The 25,166-nt window shown below is 42.3% G+C and overlaps 1 protein-coding gene across 1 annotated transcript in view; it reads left to right on the top strand.

Moving 5' to 3' along the window:
- CNTNAP5 (contactin associated protein family member 5) overlaps window positions 1–25,166 on the top strand; it is a 414,256-nt gene that overhangs the window by 251,556 nt on the left and 137,534 nt on the right. Inside the window, exon 11 of the mRNA XM_077829822.1 lies at window positions 10,304–10,410. Coding sequence (XP_077685948.1) covers window positions 10,304–10,410 — 107 coding nt within the window. The remainder of the gene's footprint in view (window positions 1–10,303; window positions 10,411–25,166) is intronic.

The raw sequence follows: 25,166 nt of genomic DNA, 5'->3' as shown, positions 1-25,166 counted from the left end.
TGTCTAGGAGGGGAGATAAAAATAAAAATATATTTCTAAAGTTCGATTTAAAATTATGCCAACCTAGGTTCAGTCCTAAACTTACTATCATCCATTCAAATAATTGAAATGGATTAAAAATATATTCAAACAGTACAGGTTTGCTGCCAAAGTTTTAAAGAAAGTCAAGCCACTGAACCAGTGGAAGTCACTGGCTGACCACCTGGAGTCAGGTTCTAAACTAACTTTTGACAGTAGTAGCCTCTTCTGCAGGTACGGCGAGAATATTTGCTTCACTTTGGTTCATTTGGCCAGTTCGGTTCAATGACTGGGCCATTCAAAGTTGAGAGATCATTTGGGAGTTGAAAAAGCAGGGAAGCTAATTTTTCCTCATTCCAAGCAATGACTAAAAACAGGGTGTGGTAGGATGAAATCTACTAGGTTTAGAATCCTGAAGGACATGGTGAACAGAAACAATCAGTTCAATTCACTAACTACATATGTCAGGTTCCCTCCCCACTCTGAACTCTAGGGTACAGATGTGGGGACCCGCATGAAAGACGCCCTAAGCTTATTTCTACCAACTTAGGGTAAAACTTCCCCAAGGCACAAACTTTTTGCCCTTGGAGGGTACATTGCCACCACCAAGTGATTTAACAAAGAATTAGGGAAAGGACCACTTGCAGTTCCTATTCCCCCAAAATACCGCCCCCCCCCCCCCCCGTCTTACACCTCCTTTCCTGGGGAGGCTTGAGAATAAACAAGATGAGCACAGACCAGCCGTGGGTGTTTAGGACCCTAAACACCCAATCAGATTCTTAAAAAACAAAACTTTATTAGAAGAACAAAACAAAGGTAAAAGAACAACTCTGCAAGATTAGAATGGAAGATAATCTCACAGGCAGACAGATTCAAAACATAGAGATCCCTCTAGGCAAAACCTTGAGTTACAAAAAGACACAAAAATAGGGATACACATTCCCTCCAGCACAGCGAATTTCACAAGCCAAAAACAAAAGGAAATTTAATGCATTTTCTAGCTAGATTACTTATTAACTCTATAGGAGTTGGATTGCTTGCTTTCTTGATCTGTCCACGGCAGAGGCATCACACAGACAGACAGACAAAGCTTCCCCCTCCCCTCAGATTTGAAAGTATCTTGTCCCCCTTATTGGTTCTTTTGGTCAGGTGCCAGCCAGGTTACTGTAGTCTCTTAACCCCTTACAGGTAAGAGGATTTTATAGTACTGTATCAGAGCTTCTTAACCCCTTCCCTTTATATTTATGACAACATATAATACTTCATTTGTTTAATCAATCAGTTAGCTTTCAATGCAAAACATGTTTTGGTAGACTTACTCTTTTTGTTTCCAGTACATTTTAGGTAGTTTTATTTAACTAATAGAAAAAAAAATTAAAATGCTGATTTTGTGCATTTTTAATTGAACTCCAATTTCCATCCAAATGCAGCATAATGCAAAACTCAAGTAAAAAGTAAATCACCTACTAAATTAGAAATGCGTCAGTCATCATTTTCTAACATAAAAAAGTATAAAGAATCTGAATACATTTGTTAAACTGTATAATTGCGTAAATAAAGGTCTATAAATATAGTGTATCCCCCTGATTAGCAAAAAGAAGTACCAAATTATACCAATCAATGAGAATCAATCTTTCTATGGGAAAATAACTAAAAAAGTACAAGTGAAAAACAAGATTAAAATCAATTGATTTTAATCAAAAAGATTTTAATCAGCAAGCAGGAAATCTTGATTTAAATAATTTGCCCTGCTGTCTCATGCTGATATCTGGAACTTGAAGGAACACTTGCTAAATATTTTGCCTGTCTTTGCTTTATGCAGACATAACAGACTCTAAGAACAATGAATAAGGACAATGTATATTGCAATGCCCAAGAGAAATAGCCTAGTTCAGAGCAGAATAAAATCAGGTATCAGGACAGCCCCATCCTATTCTGTTCAGGCTCTTATGCCACACTCAGCACAGTGGCATCTGAACTCCATTTTGGTGTTCTGAAGTAGCCTTTTTCTTTACCAGAAAAACTGGCTTTGAGGGTTTTTTTAGTCTAAAGCAGGGGTTCCGAAACTTGGTTCGCGGCTTGTTCAGGGTAAGCTCCTGCAGGCCGCAAGATGCTTTGTTTACCTGAGCATCCACAGGTACAGATGCTCGCAGCTCCCAGTGGCTGTGGTTCCCCATTCCCGGCCAATGGGAGCTGTGGGAAGCTGTGGCCCTGCCCGTGCGGCTTTCTGCACTTCCCATTGGCCGGGAAAGGTGAACTGCAGCCACTGGGAGCTGCGAGCGGCCATACCTGTGGACGCTCAGGTAAACAAAGTGTCTCGCAGAGCACCAGTGGCTTACCCTGAACAAGATGTGAACCAAATTTGGGAAACCCTGGTCTAAAGAAAGAATGTTTTAAGAACATAAAAACAGCCATAGTGGGTCAGACCAATTTTCCATCTAGCCCAGTATCCTCTCTTCTGACAAAGGCCAATGCCAGGTGCTTCAGAGGGAATGAACAGAACAGGACAATTACTGAGTGATCTATCCCTTCTTGGCCAGTCCCAGCTTCTGGCAGTTGGAGGTCTGGAGACACCCACAGTATGGCGTAGCATCCCTGATCATCCCCTATCTAATAGCCATTGATGGTCCTATTCTCCATGAATGTATCTAATTCATTTTCTAATTCATTTCATTCACTCATTCAGTTACACTTTTGGCCTTCATAACATCCCCCAGCAACAAATTCGACAGGCTGGCTGTGCCTTGTGTGAAGAAGTACTTCCTTTTGTTTGTTTTAAACCTGTTGCTTCTTAATTTCATCGGGTGACCCCTAGTTCTTGTATTATGTGAAGGGGTCAATAACACTTCCTTATTCACTCTCTCCACACCAGTCATGATTTTATAGACCTCTGTCATATCCTCCCTCAGTCTTCTCTTTTCTAAGATGAACAGCCCCAGGGTTTTAAATCTCACCTGGTATGGAAGCTGTTCCACCCTCCCTCCCATCCCCCAGTTGTTTCTTGTTGCTCTTCTCTGTACCTTTTCCAATTCTTTTTGATATGGGTCAACCAGAACTCCATGCACTATTCAAGATTGCACCAAATTCCATTCTCATTACCCCAATATAATTCCAGAGTAAGTGAGATCAAGCAAGCACACGCATGAAATATGCTTAACAATTGCGACTACAAGTAATTTTAGGGGTAGTGCGAGCAGAGTGATCTCTTCAACAACATTTGTGATTCTGATACCGCTGCTCTGTTTGGCTCTTTCCATAAAACTTGTGAAGTCAGTGCTGTTCACCCATTGGCTTCGGTGTGGAGCGTGGGTCTCCTGATAGCTGGCAGTGTTTCTGCTTCTGCTACCACTGCTTAATTTGAACACTTGTAGCCTAAGTCTGCAAGACTTTTCAACCAGCTGTTTTCCTAATGTAGTGGTGGGGTGACTTGACCACCTCCTGGGGTCTGACTCTTCAGCTCTGAGCTCCTAAGGGAATATAAGAGAGTGCAGAGTGGTGTTCCCTTTACTGGAATTGCTTGGACATCCACCATTCACGTAACAAGCACTCTCTTGGTACATTGGTCAGCTGTATACAGATGCATGTCACTGTAATGCCCTATTATTTCTATTTATTTACTAAGTCTTTGCAGATGGAGTCCCTGAGTTTGCCTTGCAAAATGATGAATTCTAACCAGAGAACGGTTTATGTATCTCCTTTATTTTATTTATTTATAAACATTTCATTCCTAAACTCTGGGTGCATTTAGTGTTTAGCATTATTAAGAACGCAAATTTTAATAATAACAAAAATCAAACCTTAAAAACATGCGTGCAAGATAATGGGCTCTTTTCCTTCCCCCACAGAACAGCTTCATTCCACCATCCTTCCCCAGCCACCATGAAACCATATGAATCTTACAGTATGTCCCACATGTCACCAAATCTAGGCTCTCTCTATGTAGGTATGCAATATCACCAAGGTATCTGAGCTTGGACCGATGAAGATAGAGATTAGAGCTGGTTGAAATATGGACATAGTAATATCATGAGAAAATTTGGCATTTCAAAGCTGTTAAAATTTCACAGGAATCAAAATGGAACCATTTTTTTCTCTGATTTTCATGGAATATTTTTGTAAAAAAATTCATATTGTTGGTTTTCCTTTTCCTTTTTTTTTTGTTTTTTTTTTTGTCCACTGACTGTAATAGAATGAATGAAGGCCAAGATATTCTGTTTTCATTTTTCATTTTGGTACTCTGTATCTTTTCAAAACATCCTCCATTTTGGGAAAAGAAAGTATTGGGAAAAAGGAAGTAATCTCTGACACTCCAGTTCTTCCAAAGTTGAGCACATTCTGAAAAGTTAGAGTAGCAAAAATAAAACTGGAAAAAGAAATGAAAAAGTGTGTGTGGAGGGGGGAGAAAGCAGGGGGGTAAGAGGAGAAAAAAACAAACCCAAGCTAAGATGTCATTCATTGGGGTGTGGAGAAGGGGGAGAATGAAGGAAGAGGACAAAAGAAGAGAAAGAACAAACATGAACATTCAACATTTCAATGTTTCAAAAAATTTTAAATGTCGAGGAAAAAAACAGAAAAATTCAAACACACAAAAGTCTTTTCTCAAAGTTCTAAGTTGAGAAAAAAAAAGCCCATATTTCATGGGGAGGGGGGAAGTTATGACCAGCTGTAATAGAAAGTTCCAGTGTTAAGGACCACTTTTGCCAATTAAGCACTTATTTTGAAATTTTCAAATCACCTGACACTGTACTTTCCAAGTCCTTGATTGTTCTGAAGTGATTAACTTGTGTAATCTGCAACTTGCTCTGTCCAATGAGACCTCTAAAAAAGGGAGATCTTCTGTACTTCATGGACAGTAAAACTCTCTTGTTGCTTTTTCTAGGGGTTGGGCTTATCCCCAGAATCTTTGCCTGAAAGTTCCCCATCTCTGGACTGTTGAGCTCAGTAGCCAGCAGGCTCCCTCCCTCCATTTTAGAACCGGAAGGTGTACGGATACTATACATACAATGAAGCCGTTTAGTCAGTTAAAAGCTCAGGAATGGGAGCCAGGGGACCATTCAGGGATCTGCGGCAAAAATTGGGGATTGGTCCTGCTTTGATCAGAGGGTTGGACTAGATGACCTCCTGAGGTCCCTTCCAACACTGATATTCTCTGATTCTATGTTCTGTTCCTGGTTCAGCCACAGACTTTCTTGGGCTTTGGGCCAGTCACTTTCTTCCCTTCAGTTGAGTAGTATTACTCCCTTACCTCACAGGGGTGTGCTGAGTTTTTGAGTCATTAATGTTTAGAAAGCAGTCTAAGATCATTAGATGGGAAGTACTGTTGGCACGATTCTCAGCGCGTGTCTGTTGGCCCAGTTCCATTCACTTCAACAGAACTATATCTGTGGAACTTTAGTACCGGACTGCTCCTTTTTGCTATTTCCCCCTACAACTGGGAGGAAAAACAGTGACTGGTGCATGTGTGATGTCTTGTGCTGACTGTGGGATATCACCCAGAGCCCATGAGGAGCTCAATGAAAGCACCAGATTCATTTCATGCCAAATGCAACATCAAACACATGGATCTTCTTCCGTCTTTCCATTCAAGTCATTTTATCATCATTATTCTTTGATCATTCCTATCAAAGGGGCCAAATTCTGCCTTCCCATGTGTGTGCAGGTCTCCCGTTGAAGTCAGAGGGAACCCCACATGTGCATTTTAGAGCAGGGTGTCTTACCCATAGATTGCCAATGCTCTTGTTCAGGCTATGCCTCCAATGACGGTATATTCCAGCTTGATTTTCCTTTAAATTTGGAGACTTCTTCCAAAGAAGGAAATTACACCCGATTGGCACAACATTGTCAAAATCAATTGCCATGTGATACCATGGTCCTGTGGTTATGGTGCAGGTCTGGGACTCAGGGAACCAGAGTCCTGTCTATGCCACAGACTCCCTGGAAATCGTGGGCAAGTTTCTTAGTTTCTCATCATCTGTAAAATGGGGATAACCTTTCCTTTGTCTATTTGGATTGCAAACTCTTTGGGGCAGGGACTGTCTGTTACTATGCTTATGTACAGAGCCTAGCATAATGGGGCTGTGATCTCGGTTGAAACCTCCTAGACACTACCGTAACACAAATAATGATAAGTAGGCACTCTTGTAATACAAAAAGATAATGTAATTGGACCCAGGAATCTGGGACAATTGTGGAATTAGACATCCAATAATTTATCCGTCCCTTGATTAATTTTCATCATGGCTATTTCCTAATGTTGACTTCGATGGCAATTAGGATAAATTAAGCTTCTAATGAACACACAATTGCTGGACTAGAATGGGATTATGGTAATTGTTAGTGTGGAGATGTACAGAAATTGGTTTCAGAAGCTTTTAGAAGAGTTAGTTATCTGACCAAAAACGAGATCAATGCAGCTGGTGCCAATTAAAGCAAATAGACTAAAGAATGCAAACAGTCTAATTTTGAATTTATTAACAGCATTAAAGCCTATACAGACAATGCAACTTGCATTTTGAGCATTACTTGGGGAAGAAAAATGTGTCTTTAGAAAGTTGAAGGTCAGTTTTCATTTCCATTTGTCTTCTAAAGCATTTTAAAGGAAAGCTGTTCTGTTAGAATATATGTGGCTAAGCATCAGACATGGACCTTTGGGAAACCTCAAATTACTAGTAATTAACTTTATTGCATGGGGTTAATTAATAAGAGGTAACTTAAATGGGCAGAAAATGTGTTCATCAGTTCATGATACAATTCTGTAAGTGATGATGATGATAACACAGTATTGTGCTTAGCACTTCACATCTTTTAATAAGTAAGTATTTATTCTTTCCAAACCCCTTTGAGGTGGGTGTTACTCTCCCCATCTTACAGGTGGCAGAACTGAGATGTACAAGCCTCCACGGAAGCAGGGAATACAAGTAGCATTTTGGTGCAGTGGCTAAGGCAGGAAAGGTGTGTCGCCGGAGGGAGGAAGCATGGCTAAGGTGGACAGATCTGCACCCTTGCAAGCCCAATGTGATCCACTGAAGTGGGAGTGAAACTTTAAGGTAGCCTAATGGCTGCTCTAGCTTGTACTAGGGGTTGTCCCATGGCCCCAGAGGACATAAGAGCCAAGACAAATTCTGCCCCATGAAGCTGGCCAGAGGTTTGAAATGTCTTATCCATTAGACCACTCTGCTTTTCTAGGGCGAAGTGGCGAGGGTGCACATATATTTTTCAATTGAACTGTGGTTGAGCTAAGGAATTTGCAGAAAATACATTAAAGAAGGGGAATAGACATTTGAGAGGCATGTGTTCCATTCCTGGAGATGCAGGTGACCTTGAGAAAGTCACTGCATCTCTCCATGCCTAAGCTTGCCTGTCTGTAAATAAGGATAGGAATACCTGCTTCACATGGGTGCTGGGGGGGGGGCGTTAATTAGCATTTGTACAATGCCTTGGGCTCTTTCTGCTAAATGGAGTTGTACAAATGCCAAGTAACATTGATGGGCTCTGTCAGCCACTACACAGGCTACACCTGAAGGGGACGGGACAGGACAGCAAAAGGCTGGATTTATGGCATTTGGGTAAAATTTTCAACAGTGCCTGAGTCCGTGGAGAAAGTCAGTGGAACTAACTCAGGCCTTTTCAAAGTGCTTCCTCTTTATTCTTCCTTTGGGGCGTCCAGGGTTCCTGTCTCCCATAAGAGGCAGGAGTCTGGCCACTAGCGCCAACAGCACCGTGAGATTTGTATGGATCTCTGTTGAGGTTCATGGCCAGCGACCCAGAGGTCTTGTGCCTCTTCGCTGACTCCGAGTTCTTCACTTCCCCTCTAGCCCATTGGCAGGGCAACTCATGCAGGAATCCCGCTATCAATAAATACTGGTTGCTACCCCTGAATATGCCTTCAGGGGTGGGGCATTCTGACTTATAGAGTGGGGCAGCAGGTAAATTAATGTCAACAGTGGCCTTCATAGAAGTTCGGGGAATTGTGTCACAGAAAGCAGCTGTCCTCACTGATCCATTCTTTCCCTGCAACTCAAGTAGGGTTGATGAAATAGTAGAAGGTGGAGCAATTGTAGAGTCAACCGCTGCATGTGTTCTGAAAGTGTAACGCCGAAAGACCCCGGTCGTTGGTGGGCAGGAGCGAACCTGGGGCCTCTGGAGTTTAGTGCATGAGGCTCTACTGCGTGAGCTAAAAGCCAACTGGCTGTTATCTAAGGCTGTAGAGCAGACTCAACCTCTCTCTCTCTCCTTGTCTAAGTGGTCTCAGTGCCACTAGATGAGACAGAACACCACACCGAGAAGGTGTGTGGGTTACACAAGCTTTTTGCATCTGGTACTTTTATGCTTAATGACCCTTGTCTAGGTATGAATATAAACAGCAATTTGTTTGTCAGAGCCCTAGAGGAAGCAAGCTTTGCAAAGATCTTAAAGTTGCAGACCTCAGTTAAATAACACAGTGGGATCGTTAGTAAATGGTGACGCGAACCACAGAAAAAACCCTGGTGTCTTTTTGTGCATGTGCCATCCCCACAGAGCAGCCGAGCATGCTCCCCCCTGCGCAGGGCTACAGCTGGTGTAAATCAGTGTAGCTCCATTGACTTCACTGCTGATTTACCCCAGCTGAGGATCTGTCCTGTGGAAAGGAGCAAAGGCTGGGCAGTTACAGCACGGGAACAGATCATGCAGTTGTAGTGCATGTGGAGTGGATGGATTGTCTTTCTTTCCCATCTACATCTAAGTGAATCACTGTGTGTTATGACAAAGCTCTGTCCTTGCCTCCGTGAGTCCCGCATTTCCTGGCAGATTTCGCTAGCCTCGGAGGCTCACTGTGACCCTCCACGTAACCCTTCTCTCTCTAGAGACAAGGATCACAGTCTGCTGAGCCATTTTCATCATAAGCCAGCGAGGGAGATGAGGAGAAGTTATCCTTCCTTGCACAATCTCTGTTGGCTTCCAGTCTCAGTGATTAATCAGGGAGCAAAGGTGTGGGGGGATCCTGGGCCCACCCTCTACTCCAGGCTCCAGCCCACAGACCCTAATAGTATCAGCTATGGTAGCTGACCTTTCAGAAACATGACATGTACAATTCCCTGGGCTACTTCCCCCACAGCAGCCCTCACTTCCTCAAGCTCCACTTCACCCTTACCTCAGGGCCTCCTTCCTTGTGCCTGAGATGGTGTGTACTACTCAGCCTCTCCAACAGCGCAACTTCCTCCCACAGCTCCTGACATGCACCCCCACCTGACTGACTGGGAGGCTTTTAACTAGTTTCAGCCAGCCCCTGATTGGCTTCAGGTTTCCCAATCAACCTAGCATTCTCCCTGCCTTCTGGAAAGTTCGTAATTGGCCCCAGGTGTCTTAATTGACCTGGAGCAGCTGGCATTTCACCTATCCTGGTACCAGGGATTTGTTTAGCCTGGAGCTAATATATCTATCTCCCACTACTTTTCTATAGCCACCTGGCCTTGCCCTGTCACAGTATACACGGGTTACTGACTGAAAAACCAAACATACAACATCAAGGAGATTATCCAATACACAGTAGAAAATAAAAACATTGGGGCAAGCTCTGCTTTCAGTTACGCTAGTGTAACTCCATCTGAGTCAACAAAGTGACTCTGGTTTTACATCGCTGTAATGGAGATCAGAATTTCTTACTTCACTTTAGATTGGATTTGCCTCCCACAGCTTCTGCTTCTATTCAGTTCCCTTGCTGCATACTGTTATACCTCTTTCTTCTTTTAATACTTACGTGGCAATAATGCTTTGGAGGAACACCAACTAAAATGAAGAGATGAACAGAGAATACACAATTCATAAACACATTTTTGTCCTTTTCGTTGAGGCTTATGTATTGTTTGTGCTTCCACAGCTGAGGTGCAGCTTAATTTGTATAGTTGCAAACCACATTAGACCAAAGGAGAAAGGGGTGGGGCGGGGGGGAGGAAAGCCTTCTCTTTTGAAACAAGATCTTCTATAGCTTTTTCACCTGGTATTTGTTCTCCTTATCTGAGATCAGAATGAAAGTGGCATTTTGGTTTCTTAGGGACAGAAACAAGCTGGGTATTTTGTTGTTCGTAAGGGCTTCTCTTTGAATGTATTATGTGTGGTAATGGGTATCTGTTCTGAATGTTGTTGTTTCGAGTGGATCAGAGGAAGAACTAATTATTTCAGCCATTGTGTGAAGTGATGCCATTCCAGGAAGCTTTGGGCGGGGGGGAAGGCGGGGGACACTTCCTTGCCTGTGCTATCTCTGCTGAAATGCTTACAATTAATTGGCTTTTTTAACATCTCCAATTAGATGTTTGCCCAACTACTGTGAACATGGAGGAAAATGCTCCCAGTCCTGGACCACCTTTTACTGTGATTGTAACGAAATGGGTTACATGGGAGAAACCTGCCATAACTGTAAGTAAACCAGTTAAGCATACTTGGATAAGGCTGGCCTGAATGAGATTGTGGTGCTAAAGCACAGATGGAGTGCTTCGAGAAATCATCTGTTATTACAGGAAGCAATAGACTCTGCTCAGACAGGATTGCAAAGGGTCAGTAGTTAGACTACAAACAGCCAAGAAATCCATTACACAAACACACAAGTCTCTTGACACACTTGAAGAAGAATTTCTGGAGATAAATCAAAAGTCAAAGGACACTCTTTCATTCTCCTTTATCTTATTTTCTCATCTCCTTTTTTTCAGCAGCCACCAAAGAATTTGGTTTCTTTTTCTAACTTGCTGTTTCTGTATTTTTCACATTTTACCGGTTCATCAAGATATCTTGCTGTAGAAAAATGTGTGTGTGTATTTTTGAGGGACTGGTCATACCACTGCTATTTTGCACGCCCATAATAGTGATGGGAACAGGTAGTGTGGTAAAGAGGGGGGGTTAAGTCTGATGTCAGGTGATCGGTACTTGTGCCAAATGGTAACATGTCTGTGGGCTGCAGAGGATATGTTCTGTTAAATAATTTTTTTATTGTATATGGTTTTGTAACATCATGTGTGTGGGGAGGCAACTTTAACTGTTTCACAACAACGTTTTTACATATTAATATAACTGTGTATTAATTATATCTGGTCAAAATGTATCAAATGACTATGTTCCGATGACATTTCAGAATTTAAAATACTGTAGCAGGGTAGCTACATAGCTGTTCAATTTCCTTTGTACTTTTATTACATTCAAATTTTGGAGTGAAAAAGTGAAACATTTAAAGAAAACATTCCTAATTTGGTTCTCTGTTGTTTGCCCAGGTCTAATGTCCATTCATTAATAGGCATACAAAGAGGAATATGCGTACACACACACACACACACACACGTGCACACACACAGAGATGTGCACACACACACAGAGGCATATATACATCTCTGTGTATGTCCACCAAGGGGCTTGAGGGATAAAACTTTTTACCTCCCTTGTTGGTGCCAGGGGGAGAATACAGACTAGGCCATGCTTCATTTGCATTTTTATTATCCACCTCTCTGCCATGAAAATTTTGAGTGTTTTGGTTAATTTTCCTTTAAGTTTTGAGTATAGAAGTAATTAATTCTATTTCACCTTATTGTGTAACAAGAGGGCAAAAGAACTGTACTAAATATTCCCTGGGTGAGAGGTCACTCTAACCAAAACCCAGTGTGCAGGGGTGTGGTCTTGGAGCATGAGAGCAGAGTAAAAGCCTTTCTTACTTTGTGGTGAGAGGTCTGATTCCAAGACCCAAGGACTTTGTATTATGAGTTTTTGTGTAAATGCCACACTAACCCATCTCCAACATGATCCGTTTCTTGTGGAATAAGGGTATGCCATGCAGGAGTGGTGGCAAGAGCCCAATCTTTATTATTTGGCCTCAGTCACATAACATAGTCTCAGGTTCCAAAAGGTTACAGCTCTGTTAAATGCTTAGTGACCCTTATTCCAGTAGCTTCTGTTACCTCCTTAGACTCTCATCTCCCACTTCTGTATTTCTGTGATTTTAAGGCTAAGAGCTATATTATAGCTTTCAGAAAGTCTATCCTTTCTTGGCTTTATTAGCCTTTCAGCAGAGCACTGAACACTGGTATAAAAGATGACGAGAAATGTCTGAAATGGCTAAATTCTCCAAGTTCTGGAGTTGTCCATATATCCAAATGCTTTGGGAGAAGGTAATTAACAGAATTTAATTTAACTCTTGATATTTGCTTTGGTATGTGATGAATCTTGCACATGCCTTTCTATGCATCTTGAACATGCCTCAGTGGCCTTTCTGGCTGCCAGAGGATGACCCCTATAAGACTGGAAATGTCCTAGAGCTCTCAATTCAGTGCAGGCGTAGTATAAGTGAGCCCCTGAGCCTTGAAAGGAGTCTCTTAATAATAATGCCACTCAGGGTTGCCAACTCTGAGGCACAAAAAAATGGTCATCTTGCTGGACCTCATATCCCACCACTTACAACCCATATATCACCTGCGCACCCCACACCCAGTGCACTGTTTTCCCACCCCACTCCAAGAACATGGTACCAGCTCAGGGGATTCCTGCTCTTGGGGCTGCCCTGGGCTTTGACCTTGCCAAGCAGGACACTGTGCTGGCCGACTGCCCCCCGCTCCCGCCTGGTGGTGACCCCTGCAGCCAGTAACTGCCCAGAGGTGACTGGGCGTGCCATCTCCCAGCTCCCCCATCCTGCTTGCTGCTCCTGAGACGTCCCTCCCAGTGACTCGCAGACACTCCAGAGCCAAATCTGCCTCTGGGCAGGTGCTTCCACGATGCAGCTCCCCTCAGGACAGCCACCAGGGGCTGAGGGATCCCATGGGAACATGACTGGCAAAACCCAGGACTTTTAGTATCCCGGGACAGCTACCTAAATGATGGATGATCTGGAGGCAAACCAGGACAACTCTCACTGTTACTGCACAGAACGCTTCTGATCTGAGATTCCTAAAGTGTTTCATGTACATTGAGCCATATCCTCAGCTTCCGTGGAGCTGCACCATTTAAAACCAGCTGAGGGCCTGGCCCATTGTCCCATAAAACCTCTGTAAAGTAGAGAAGTACTATACCCATTTTATGGATTGGTCAAATGAGCTTTGGAGAGGGTAACTAATTGGCTTCTAGCAGTAAGTCAGGTAAAGTAGCATCCAGGAGTACTGAATGGCCAGTTTCCTGCACTAACCACTACATAATGTTGTCACTATCAGTGCACTCCCAGGATAGATGCTTCCTAAAGTATTTGGACATCTGTATTGGAGGTTTATGACTCAGCCATGCATGTGCTCAATAGTCATATCAAGCCTACTCTTTCTTGCATAAGCTCCTCTCATAGCATCTTTTCCATATGTGAATATGAATTGTCTTTCTGTCTGCTGAGCCTGTTGTAAACATCTTATCTGCACTCCCCTTCAGCACAGATATCTGCAGAATGTGCATGTAGGGTGTCAAGGTTCCTCCCCCACTCTGAACGCTAGGGTACAGATGTGGGGACCTGCATGAAAACCTCCTAAGCTTATCTTTACCAGCTTAGGTCAAAAAGTTCCCCAAGGTACAAAATATTCCACCCTTTGTCCTTGGATTGGCCGCTACCACCACCAAACAAATACTGGTTACTGGGGAAGAGCTGTTTGGAAACGTCTTTCCCCCCAAATACTTCCCAAAACCTTGCACCCCACTTCCTGGACAAGGTTTGGTAAAAAGCCTCACCAATTTGCCTAGGTGACTACAGACCCAGACCCTTGGAACTTAAGAACAATGAACAATCCTCCCAACACTTGCACCCCTCCCCCCCTTTCCTGGGAAATGTTGGATAAAAAGCCTCACCAATTTGCATAGGTGACCACAGACCCAAACCCTTGGATCTGAGAACAATGAAAAAGCATTCAGTTTTCTTACAAGAAGACTTTTAATAGAAATAGGAGTAAATAGAAGTAAAGAAATCCCCTCTGTAAAATCAGGATAGTAGATACCTTACAGGGTAATTAGATTCAAAACATAGAGAATCCCTCTAGGCAAAACCTTAAGTTACAAAAAAGATACACAGACAGAAATAGTTATTCTATTCAGCACAATTTTTTTTCTCAGCCATTTAAAGAAATCATAATCTAACACATACCTAGCTAGATTACTTACTAAAAGTTCTAAGACTCCATTCCTGGTCTATCCCCGGCAAAGGCAGCATAAAGACAGACAGAGACCCTTTGTTTCTCTCCCTCCTCCAAGCTTTTGAAAGTATCTTGTCTCCTCATTGGTCATTTTGGTCAGGTGCCAGCGAGGTTACCTTTAGCTTCTTAACCCTTTACAGGTGAGAGGATTTTTCCTCTGGCCAGGAGGGATTTTAAAGGGGTTTACCCTTCCCTTTATATTTATGACATAGGGCCTTTTCTTTTGTGTCTTCAAAAAAACAAGCAAACAAACAATAATTCATTTCTTTGTTTTCTTTATCTTTCTTTCTCTCTTCAATAGCACAATGGATTTTCTGCTCTGGAATTTGTTCCTGGTGTTCCAAGCTGGAGCAAGTAGGGTACAGACTCCACACTTTTCAGGTCTGCCTTTGTCTGGCCTGACCACCTTTGAAACAAATGTGCTCCCCCAATTCACCTCCACGTTCCTCTCTCTGTCTTGGTCTCTGAGCAACTACATTTCAGTGCTCCCAAGAGCAAGGCACATGTGCTTTGCTTTATCATGACAATCCTATATCCTGCTTCAGCGGTCCTCAGGTCGTCTTTTTTCATTCTCCTTTTCTCCTCTTCCAGCTCCTCCTTTGCCTTCATCCTCCAGCATTGCTCCTGTCAGGAGCAGGTTAGGCATTCCTTGTTCTTTCATCCTGTCTGTCAAGGAGACCCACATGTGATCCTGGGTCTAGTGCAGGGTGCAGTAGCTCTGCAGCCAAGAGACTGACATGCAGCCCTGACCCAAACCTCAGTGGGGCAGGGACCAAACAGAATTGGTTGAAGTGACCCCCACCCCCCACCCCGGCCAGAGGCTTGGTTTGAATTCTAGGGAAATTTTGTGATCCCTGAGAAGGGTGACTAGATAGTAAGTATGAAAAATCGGGACATAGTATGGGTGTGTGGGAAGGGGGGGAATAGGCGCCTACATAAGAAAAAGCCCCAAATACTGGGACTGTCGCTATAAAATCGGGACATCTAGTCACTCTATCCCTCCGGATAATAAAAAGATCCCTTGTGATTGGCCATTAAGATGACATTGTGGTTAGATTAATTTTCAGCTGTCTGTGGAAATAACACATTCCTTATAAGATCAATAAATATGTATTTTAAAAAGGGACAATAAGCCATCTGTCATCCAGGCATATCACAGCAGAGAGTCTATATTAGTCCGTCAATAGCAGAGCTGTCAAAGCCAGTTTTCAGCAGTGGAGATTTCAGTTTTTGGCATTTAACATGACAATTGTTACCCTCACCCTTATAGTACAATCATTCCCATAATTTATTGCCTGCATTAATCCTTCTGCTGTTAAAGCAAGGAGAGAAGGAATATCCCTGATGCATATTGCTTTATTTGTTGTTGCTTACAAGGATGTTTGATGAAACACTCATAATTCTGAGCCTATGAGAGCAAATCCCATGATGAAATTGCATGATATGCCACCTCTGCCATTAACTAAAGACTTGTTTAATCCACCACAAGGTCGTCTGCCCTCACAGCACCATTGTGGATAAGTTTACCAGGTGAGGGATTTATGGTAGAGGACACATGGGGACCTTCGTGGTCCACAGAGAAAATGACAAATAATTATCTTGTCTCAGAGCACACTCAGCATCAATCTGGGTTTGATTCACCCCAAAGGCAATGGAGCCTTCTCAATCAGTTTTGTATCAGACATGGAACTTGTGCTGCAGCAGAATTTCGGTGGTGTTTTAGAGACGGTTCGCTATGTCAGTGTGGGCAGCCCCAAGCCATCACGCACATTGCTGAGGACTGCAAAATGACTCCGCTTCCTGGAAGTCTTCATGCCTTGAACATTGTTGATCAGAACTCTGTGGTTTGGCTTAATTGGATTGAATATGCCAAGTAAATATAGAGCAGATCTGTTGGGCCAGATGAGTATATGAACTGAGTAAAATAATGATCTTGAATCTTCATCTTGGGATCTCAAAGCACTTTAGTAAGAGTACTTAACAGCACCTTTTTGTGGTAGGGCTAAGTATTAAGGAGAATTGACTTTTCCAAGGCTGCTGCTGGAGTTAATGGCAGAACTGGAAATAAAACCCAGGGTTTTGATGCCCAGTTGACTGCTCCAATCATCAGACCCAACTTCCATCTTGTGATACAGGTTATTTTTTCAAAAGTCCTTTTTTCAAAGTATCAGAAAGCAGAAAGGCAATTAAATGAGCCAGAAAGGATCTCTCCACACCAAACTCAACTAGCATTTTGCATGCATGCACATTTGCCATGTATCAGTTACCATCTCATCCAGCCACTGTTTGGTAATACTTGTGCATTCCATTAAAAACAAGGTTTAATGTTCTCTAGATTTCCTTAATCCTTTTATCTGCTACATCACCATAAAGTGATTCTGAGTTGCTTCTTCCTGATTTTAGTAAAATCACTCATGCAATCAGAGAACAGCAATACCATGAGATATGTGACCAATCAGAAGTAATCTACGCAGCTCATATTTTAAATATAAGCTACTGAATATTTGCAATGGACTGTTTGTGGTCAGTTCCCAAAGTAATTATAAATACATTGGGAAATAAATCTTGGAAAACTGATTTTTTAAGTGAATGAATTTTTGAATGATTTATGTGTTGTCAGCTCTAAAAAGGTGGTGGATCTCATAAGGTGGATCTCATAAGATTATAAGGATCTCTTAATGAGTACTGATGAGGAGCCAGTGTTTGTGATTCATATTGGTATAAATGATTTAAAGAGCTGTCGGAGATAAATTCTGGAAGCTTAGCTTAGTTTACTAGAAAAATGTCCAAAGTCCAAAGTCTCTACGGTAGCTTTCTCTGCAATGAGTTTAGTTCAACATGCAGGATTAAGGACTTTTAGCACACTAATCAGCGAAGGGCAACAAAGATGATTAGGGGTCTAGAACACATGACTTATGAGGAGAGGCTGAGGGAGCTGGGATTGTTTAGCCTGCAGAAGAGAAGAATGAGGGGGGATTTGATAGCTGCTTTCAACTACCTGAAAGGGGGTTCCAAAGAGGATGGCTCTAGACTGTTCTCAATGGTAGCAGATGACAGAACGAGGAGTAATGGTCTCAAGTTGCAGTGGGGGAGGTTTAGATTGGATATTAGGAAAAACTTTTTCACTAAGAGGGTGGTGAAACACTGGAATGCGTTACCTAGGGAGGTGGTAGAATCTCCTTCCTTAGAGGTTTTTAAGGTCAGGCTTGACAAAGCCCTGGCTGGGATGATTTAACTGGGAATTGGTCCTGCTTCGAGCAGGGGGTTGGACAAGATGACCTTCAGGGGTCCCTTCCAACCCTGATATTCTATGATTCTATGATTCTATGATTCTAATCACAGTGGGAATAACTGGGAAAGGCAGAGCCTATAAAGAAGAGGTGGACTCCCCTTTAATCAAAGTGGAACTAGACTGCTGGCACAGAAAATGGACATGGTTGGGGAATTATTTCAAGTAGGAGTTTGGAGAAAAGCTGGCAGGCGCTTAGGCCAGACAAAGCGAGCTACTAAGGATGTCAGTAATGAAAGGATATCTCTGTGTTCAGTGAAAGATAATACAGAAATTGAAGTTGAACTGAGGGTGGGGGAAAGATGAGTTGGAAGTAAATTTCAGTAAACTTGCAGGCTATCAGATTGAGGCTATCCCTCTGCTGCAGTGAGAGGTGGGATTGCAGCTCACGTAGGTATCTATACTCCCGCTAGTTTTAATCTAGCTCGCGCAACTTAAAACATAAGGAAACACGTGGTGGTGTGAGGTTCAGAGGGAGATGTCCAAGCTTACAGGGAGCCCTGGGTAAAGGCTCACGTTGCAAGCTGAAGTTTGTGGCACTGTGTCTGCCGTCACTCATCGGTTTGCATTATGCATGTAGCCAAAGAAGCCTAATAAAAATGGGTACAATGAAAAATTTGACCCCAAGCCTGCAAACATATATGTGCTTATCTTTTTTATTATGTTCTACATTATATGTAAGGAAAACACAGTTATGAAAGAGTAAGCTCTATTTTGGCTTTTATACATTATCATCACCAGAGTTGCTAACTTAAAATTAAGCATGTGGTTAAGGGTTATGCTGAATAGTGATGGATTTACTAAGGGATTTACAGTTAAGTCAGGCTTAACTGCTCTACTGAATCAAGGTATACAGGGCCAAAAGAAAGAGAGATCTAATCCACTGTCAGACCTGTTTATTAAAGATGTGATAAGCCTATTAGATAGGTGCCAATTTCATCAGATGTTATGGGGTGTTACAGGAATCTTATAATGCACCTCTGTGGCCTGTGTTATGCAGGAGGTCAGACTAGATGTTCACAATGTGCCCTGATGGACTTAACATCTTTGAAACATAAAAACGGCCATAATGGGTCAGACTTATGGTCATCTAGCCCAGTATCCTGTCTTCTGACAGTGGCTAGTGTCAGAAGCTTCAGAGGGAATGAAAAGAACAGGGAAACGATCAAGTGATCCATTCCTTATCGTTAGGGCCCTACCCAAATTCACGGTCATGAGAAACGCGTCACGAACTGTGAAATCTGGTCTTTTGTGTGCTTTTACCCTAGACTGTACAGATTTCACAGGGGGAGACCAGCCCAAAAGGGAGTTGCAGAGGGATCACAGGGTTACCTTAGGGGGGTCGCGGTGCTGCCTTCAGAGCTGGGTGGCTAGAGAGCGGCAGCTGTTGGCCGAGCGCCCAGCTCTGAAGACGGCATCCCGCCAGCACAGAACTAAGGGTGGCAACACCCCACCGTACCAGGCCATCCGTCCTGCTGCTGGCGGCAGCTCTGCCTTCAGCCCTGGGCTCCCGCTGGCTACTCTCCGCTTGCCCAGCTCTGAAGGCAGCGCCCCCACCAGCAGCCGCTCAGGAGAAAGGGTAGCAGTGCCGCAACCCCCTCCCCCCCCACAATAATCTTATGACGATCCACGCCCCCCCTACACACACACACACACACAACTCCTTTGTGGGTCAGGACCCCTCCAATTACAACCCTGTGAAATGTCAGCCTTAAATAGCTGAAATCATGAAATTTATTATTTTTAAAATCCTATGACTGTGAAGTTGACCAAAATGGACCATGAATCCAGTCCCAGCATCTAGTCAGTGATTTGGGGACACCCAGAACATGGGGTTTTGTCCCTGACCATCTTGATTAATAACATCCATGAACTTCTTATTCTGTTTTTGAACCCAGTTATACTTTTGGCCTTCAAAACATCTCATGGCAAGTAATTCCACAGGTTGACTGTGCCTTGTGTGAAGAACTACTTCCTTTGGTTTGTTTTAAACCTGCTGTTTAAGGTTTGTTTTAAACATTTCATTGGATGACCCTTGGTTTTTGCGTTATGTGAAAGGGTAAAGAGCAATTCCTTATTCACTTTTTCCACACCACTCGTGATTTTATAGAACTGTATCATATCTCTCCCCCGCCCTTAGTTGTCTCTTTTCTAATCTGAACAGTCCCAGTCTTTTAGTTTTTCCTCATATGGAAGCTGTTCCATACCCGTAATCATTTTTGTTGCCTTCCTCTGTATCTTTCTGGGAGATGAGGAGGCCAGAACTGCATGCAGGATTCAATATATGGGCGAATCAGAGACACGTGAAGTACCATTATGATATTTTCTGTTTTATCTTTCCCTTTTCTAATGGTTCCTAGCATTTTGTTAGATTTTTTGACTGTTGCTGCTGCACACTGAGCATATGTTTTCAGAGAGCTATCCATGATGACTCCAAGATCTCTTTCTTGAGTGGTAACAGCTAATTAGACCACCATCATGTTGTATGAATAGTTGGAATTATGTTTTCCAATGCTCATGATTTCATGTTTATCAATATTGAATTTCATCGGCCATTTTGTTGCCCACTCACTAGTTTTGTGAAATCCCTTTGTAAATCTTCGCAGTCAGCTTTGGACTTATCTGGAGTAATTTTGTATCATCTGCAAACTTTGCCACCTCACTGTTTACCCCTTTTCCCAGATCATTTATGAATATGTTGAACAGCATAGGTCCCAGTACAGATACTTGGAGGTCCTGCTATTTGCATCACTCCACTGTAAAAACTGGTGATTTATTTCTGCCCTTTGTTTCCTGTGTTTAACCAGTTACTGATCCATGAGAGGACCTTCCCTCTTATCCCATGACTGTTTACTTTACCTAAGAGCTCTTGGTGAGGAACCTTGTCAAAGGTTTCATGAAAGTTCAAGTACACTATATTCACTAGATCATCCTTGTTCACCTGCTTGTTGATTCCCTCAAAAAATTCTAATAGAGGCGAGGCACGATTTCCCTTTAGAAAAGCCAAGTTGACTACTCCCCAACATATTGTACTTATCTATGTGTTTGGTAATTCTGTTCTTTACCAATGTTTCAGCCAATTTGTCTGGTACTGAAGTTAGGCTTACTGGTCAGTCATTGCCAGGATCACCTCTGGAGCCTTTTTAAAAAATTGACATTACATTAGCTGATCCTCCAGTCATCTGTTACAGAGGCTGATTTAAGTGATAGATTAGTAGTGCTGCATTTCCATATGCGAGTTCCTTCAGAGCTCTTGGGTGAATACCATTTGGTTCTGGTGACTTATTATGGTTTAATTTATCAATTTGTTCCAAAACCTGCCTCAACTGATACCTCAATCTGGGACATTTCCTCAGATTTGTCACCTAAAAGAATGGATCACTTGTGGGAATCTCCTTCACTTTCTCTGCATTGAAGAATGATGCAAAGAATCCATTTAGCTTCTCCGCTTTCTGGAGTGCTCCTTTAGTACTGTGATCGTCCAGTGACTCCACTGAGTGTTTGGCAAGCTTCCTGCTTCTGATGTACTTAAATAAATGGCCCGAGCACTGATTCACCAAAGCACATGCTTAAATGTTTAGATGAATAGGGATAGTTTTAAGTATGTGCTTAAAATAAAGCAACCATTTAAGTGCTTTGCTAAATCTGGGTCTTAGCTTAAAACTCTGGTGATGATAATGGAAGAACCAGAATGGGGTCCAGCTTGCTCCCCATACCTGTGTTCTTGAATATATTTTTTAAAATGATAACAAAGGAACAGTGAAGCATGTATGTAGGTGTTTGCAGGCTCAGGGTCATCTCTTGGACTGCTGAGATTGTTCCCATTTTTATTTAACTCTCAGGCCTGACAGGTTTCATAGAGAATGTAGAATTGGTTCCAGCTGCAGTGGCTGAGAGATACAGAGTTTGGAATTGTGTGGGAAAGTTGAAAAGCTGTTTCTTAAGCACTCAGGAAGATGGGAAAAGGGGAAAGCAGGGAAGAGATGGTGTCACAGGGTGACTAGCCCTTTAAGGGGAATTGGGCCCAGCCCCACCTGTTAAAGATCAGCTACCTCTCAGCTGAGACTGATCAGCTAGTGATCAGTTGATTATAAAAGCCACCAAGTAATCCAGTTGGGGGGAGAGAGCTAGTATGATCCAGGTAGTCTCCTGCAGGAGACCCTGGGTAGAGCAATGGGAAACAGATTGGCTTTGGGGGACGGGGTTGGGCAAGTGACTAGTCGAGTGGGAATCTGTAGGGAACAGAGTGGCCCCTAGAGAAGACCCTGTATTATGGGGGCTTGACTGATGTGCTGAATTTGTGTTATTTGGAGGAATTAAAGCTGAAGCCCTGAGGAGAAGGGTCTGAACTGGACTCTGAATGTCGTTTCAGTCCTCCCTCGACTGAGGAGACAGGCTGGCAGCTGTAAGAATGGACATGATGATCAACTGATAAAATGCTGTAAAAAATGAGAGCCCTGGTCAGAGAGAGAGTTGATGATCTGAAAAGTGAGTTTAGCTGGAGGAGAAACATGGGGACCCTTCATCAAGTGGGCGTGTTTCCAGTGGGGTCCCACAGGGGTTGGTTCTTGGCCCTTTGCTTCTTAACCTTTTTATCAATGACCTGGAAGAAGACATACAAGCATCACTGAGAAAGTGTATAGATGACAAAACAACTGGAAGAGTGGTAAATAACGAAGAGGACAGGTGACTGACACAGAGCAATGTGGATTGCTTGGTAAACTGGTAAAACTTTATTTTAATACAGCTAAATGTAAATGTATATATTGAGGAACAAAGAATGTACACAAAGAATGATTTAAGGACTGGAAAATGTGTCTTATAGTATTAGACTCAAAGAGCTCAATCTATTGAGCTTACTTACACGATGGAGGACTCTTTCCTGGGAAACTGTGACTCTGGAAAAGATTTGAGGGCTGTGGTAGATAATCCGTTGAACATGAGCTCCAACTGCGACGCAGTGGCCAAAAGAGCTGAAGCAATCCTGGGATGCATAAACAGAGGAAGCTCAAGTAGGAGTAGAGAGGTTCTTTTATCTTTATATTTGGCACTGGCACGACGTTGCTGGAGTACTGTGTTCAGTTCTGTGCCCACAATTCAAGAAAGACGTTGATAAATGGGAGAGGGTTCAAAGAAGAACCATGAGAATGCTAATAACACGTCTGTTAGTGATAGACTCCAAGAGCTCAAGCTATTTAGCTTATAAAAGAATTTAAGGGGTGACTTAGTTACAGTCTATAAATATCTACTGGGGAACTGATATTTAATAATGGGCTCTTCAGTCTAGCAGAGAAAGGCATAACACAATCCAATGGCTGGAAGTGGAAGCTAGACACGTTCAGACTGGAAATGAGGCATACATTTTTGAGAATGAAGGTAATTTATCCTTGGAACAATTTACCAAGGGTTGTGGTATATTCTCTATCACTGACCATTTTTAAATCAAGATTGGATATTTTTCTGAAAGATCTGCTTTAGATAAAATTTGGGTTAGTTTCATGACCTGTGTTAAACAGGAGGTCAGACTAGAGTATCAGTGGTCCCTTCTGGCCTTGACCTCTTTATGAATATATGTGTTTCATAGAGAATGAGGAAAGGGGTTGGGGAATGCACCATTTTGAACTGTCAGTGATGTGTGCATGAAGAACTCCAACAAGACAGCTCACCCTATCCCCAAGAAGCTAATCAGAAAAGAACCAGATGGTACTTAGGAATCATGTCCCTCATGGGGTGAGGATTGTAACTCTCATGTGATGTCAGTTTCAGTAATTACATTTGGGAACATTTTAAATGCCTCAGTGAAACACTGTAGCATCTTTTAAAAACTGCCTTAACGAGCACAGCCTTTCTCTGAGAAGTGACTGCAAAAGTGGAATTACGGAGTTCTGTGTTTAGTGCTTATAAATCGTTACAAAATCAAAGTTTCTCTGTGTACAAGGAAAATAAGTTTCAAACTACTAACCTAGCCATGGATCTGCAGGCCAAGATGGGCTCTTTCTGGCAAGTGCATCATATCAGTAATAAAGATTCGGTAGCCCAGTTTCTGCCCACATTTACGCCTGCTGAGATTCTGCCCCCCCAGTCACTCACAATCCTGTTGCTTTTAAAAGAGATGCACAGGTTTGACTTATGGCAGAATTTGGCCCTACAAATGGAATTCAGTTAACAAGTGTGGTCTGTGAGGCAGAATAACATCTAACTCACTTTCCCATAGATCTCACAGAGCTAATGGAAGAAAAAAATAATAAACAGTGATTTATTACAAATGTGATCAAATATGATGTTGAGATCCTCAAGGGCTGTAAATCAGTACACTGCCACTGAGGCCAGTGGAGAGATCTGACTTACACCAGAGGAGGATCTAGCCTTAGCTCAGAGATGGTCCAAAAAATTGGGATGGTCAAAAATGAAAACCTGTTTTTTCCAAAAAAATAAAAAGAAGAAACAGTTTTGAATTGTTTTCATTTGGAAGGAATCGAAAGAGATCCATTTCCCCTGCAAAAAATGTTTCACAATTGTGTTTTTCAGTTTGAAAGAATATTTATTTCATCAAACTGGCTTTTGAATATTTTATTAAAAGCCAAATGAAATCTCGATAAAAGCACTTTGATAAAATTGTTGATCACATTTTGATTCATTAATAATAATAAAAATAAAAATAATTTTTTCACAAAAAGTGAAAATTGAGAAAATGTCGACAATCTTCAGCCAAAAATATGTTTTCATAAAATGGCGATTTTTCCTGAGACAAATTGTTCTTTGAAATATTTTGACCAGTTCTACTCTCAGTAAATTCTGAATAGTCCTACTCAGTTTTGTAAAAGTGTCATTAGTGCAAACAGTGGTTAACATTAACATGTCAGCTATGATAACTATTTAAGTGTTAGCAAAAGTTATTTTGTATTCTTGGTACAGACCCAGTGCATGACTAACTCTTGGGAAGTGGAGACTTCAAGGACCACTACAGTAATCCCTTTACACTGATCCCAGAATGGTTGAGTCTCAAATCAGTGAAGTTTGGCTGGTCAGCAGGAACCATAAAATGGCGCAAAAATATTTGTTTAGTTTACATGGATAAGACTTGCAGGGCCTTGTTCTGTCCAGTTGACTATTAATCTGTTTTTTACTTTCACAAGGCTTTTCTGACTATAAATAGAATGAGAACAGAGAGCTTTCCCTTTTCTCTTGGCCATGCAGACGTCCTCAGGTTAGTGTAACCTAAAGCATGAAAGCTCTGGTCAGCAAAATGGAATTTCATAATTTTAGTTTGAAACAAGCGATAGATGGAGCCTACAGAAAATGTGAAGCAGACATCAGCATAGATAGGGCACAAGAAAATGTGTACACGTAACCTGCAAATGACGACAAAAACTGGGGGTTGTGCCCTTTTTTCCGCCTTTTGGATATATAATGCATCAAACACCTTTCTCAAGCCTAAGAAAAGAACTAGCCTCCTTTTCAACACTTCTTCCTACCCATATCAACCAATAAGTGTCCCCATTATAGATGCAGGAACCCTTCTGCCTCCCTTCCTGCCAATTTTCCCTCTGTCACAGAGCAGTCATAACTATGGCCCTTGTGCTTTCCCACTATGTCCTGATCTCTGATCCAAGCACATCATAGGTGCTTACCTATGCAATTGTCTTTACCGTGACAGCACCTGGCATTAACACAGTCACTACCCAGGCTCTGTAATGTCATCTTTTAAAATAAAATAGTGCAGCTGGTGTTACAGAGCTAAAGAG

The sequence above is a fragment of the Eretmochelys imbricata genome, chromosome 11, assembly GCF_965152235.1.
Source record: "Eretmochelys imbricata isolate rEreImb1 chromosome 11, rEreImb1.hap1, whole genome shotgun sequence".
Classification (NCBI taxonomy): Eukaryota; Metazoa; Chordata; order Testudines; family Cheloniidae; genus Eretmochelys; species Eretmochelys imbricata.
The sequence above is the reverse complement of the archived record's forward strand: the minus strand, read 5'-3'. Positions and strand labels throughout refer to the sequence as shown.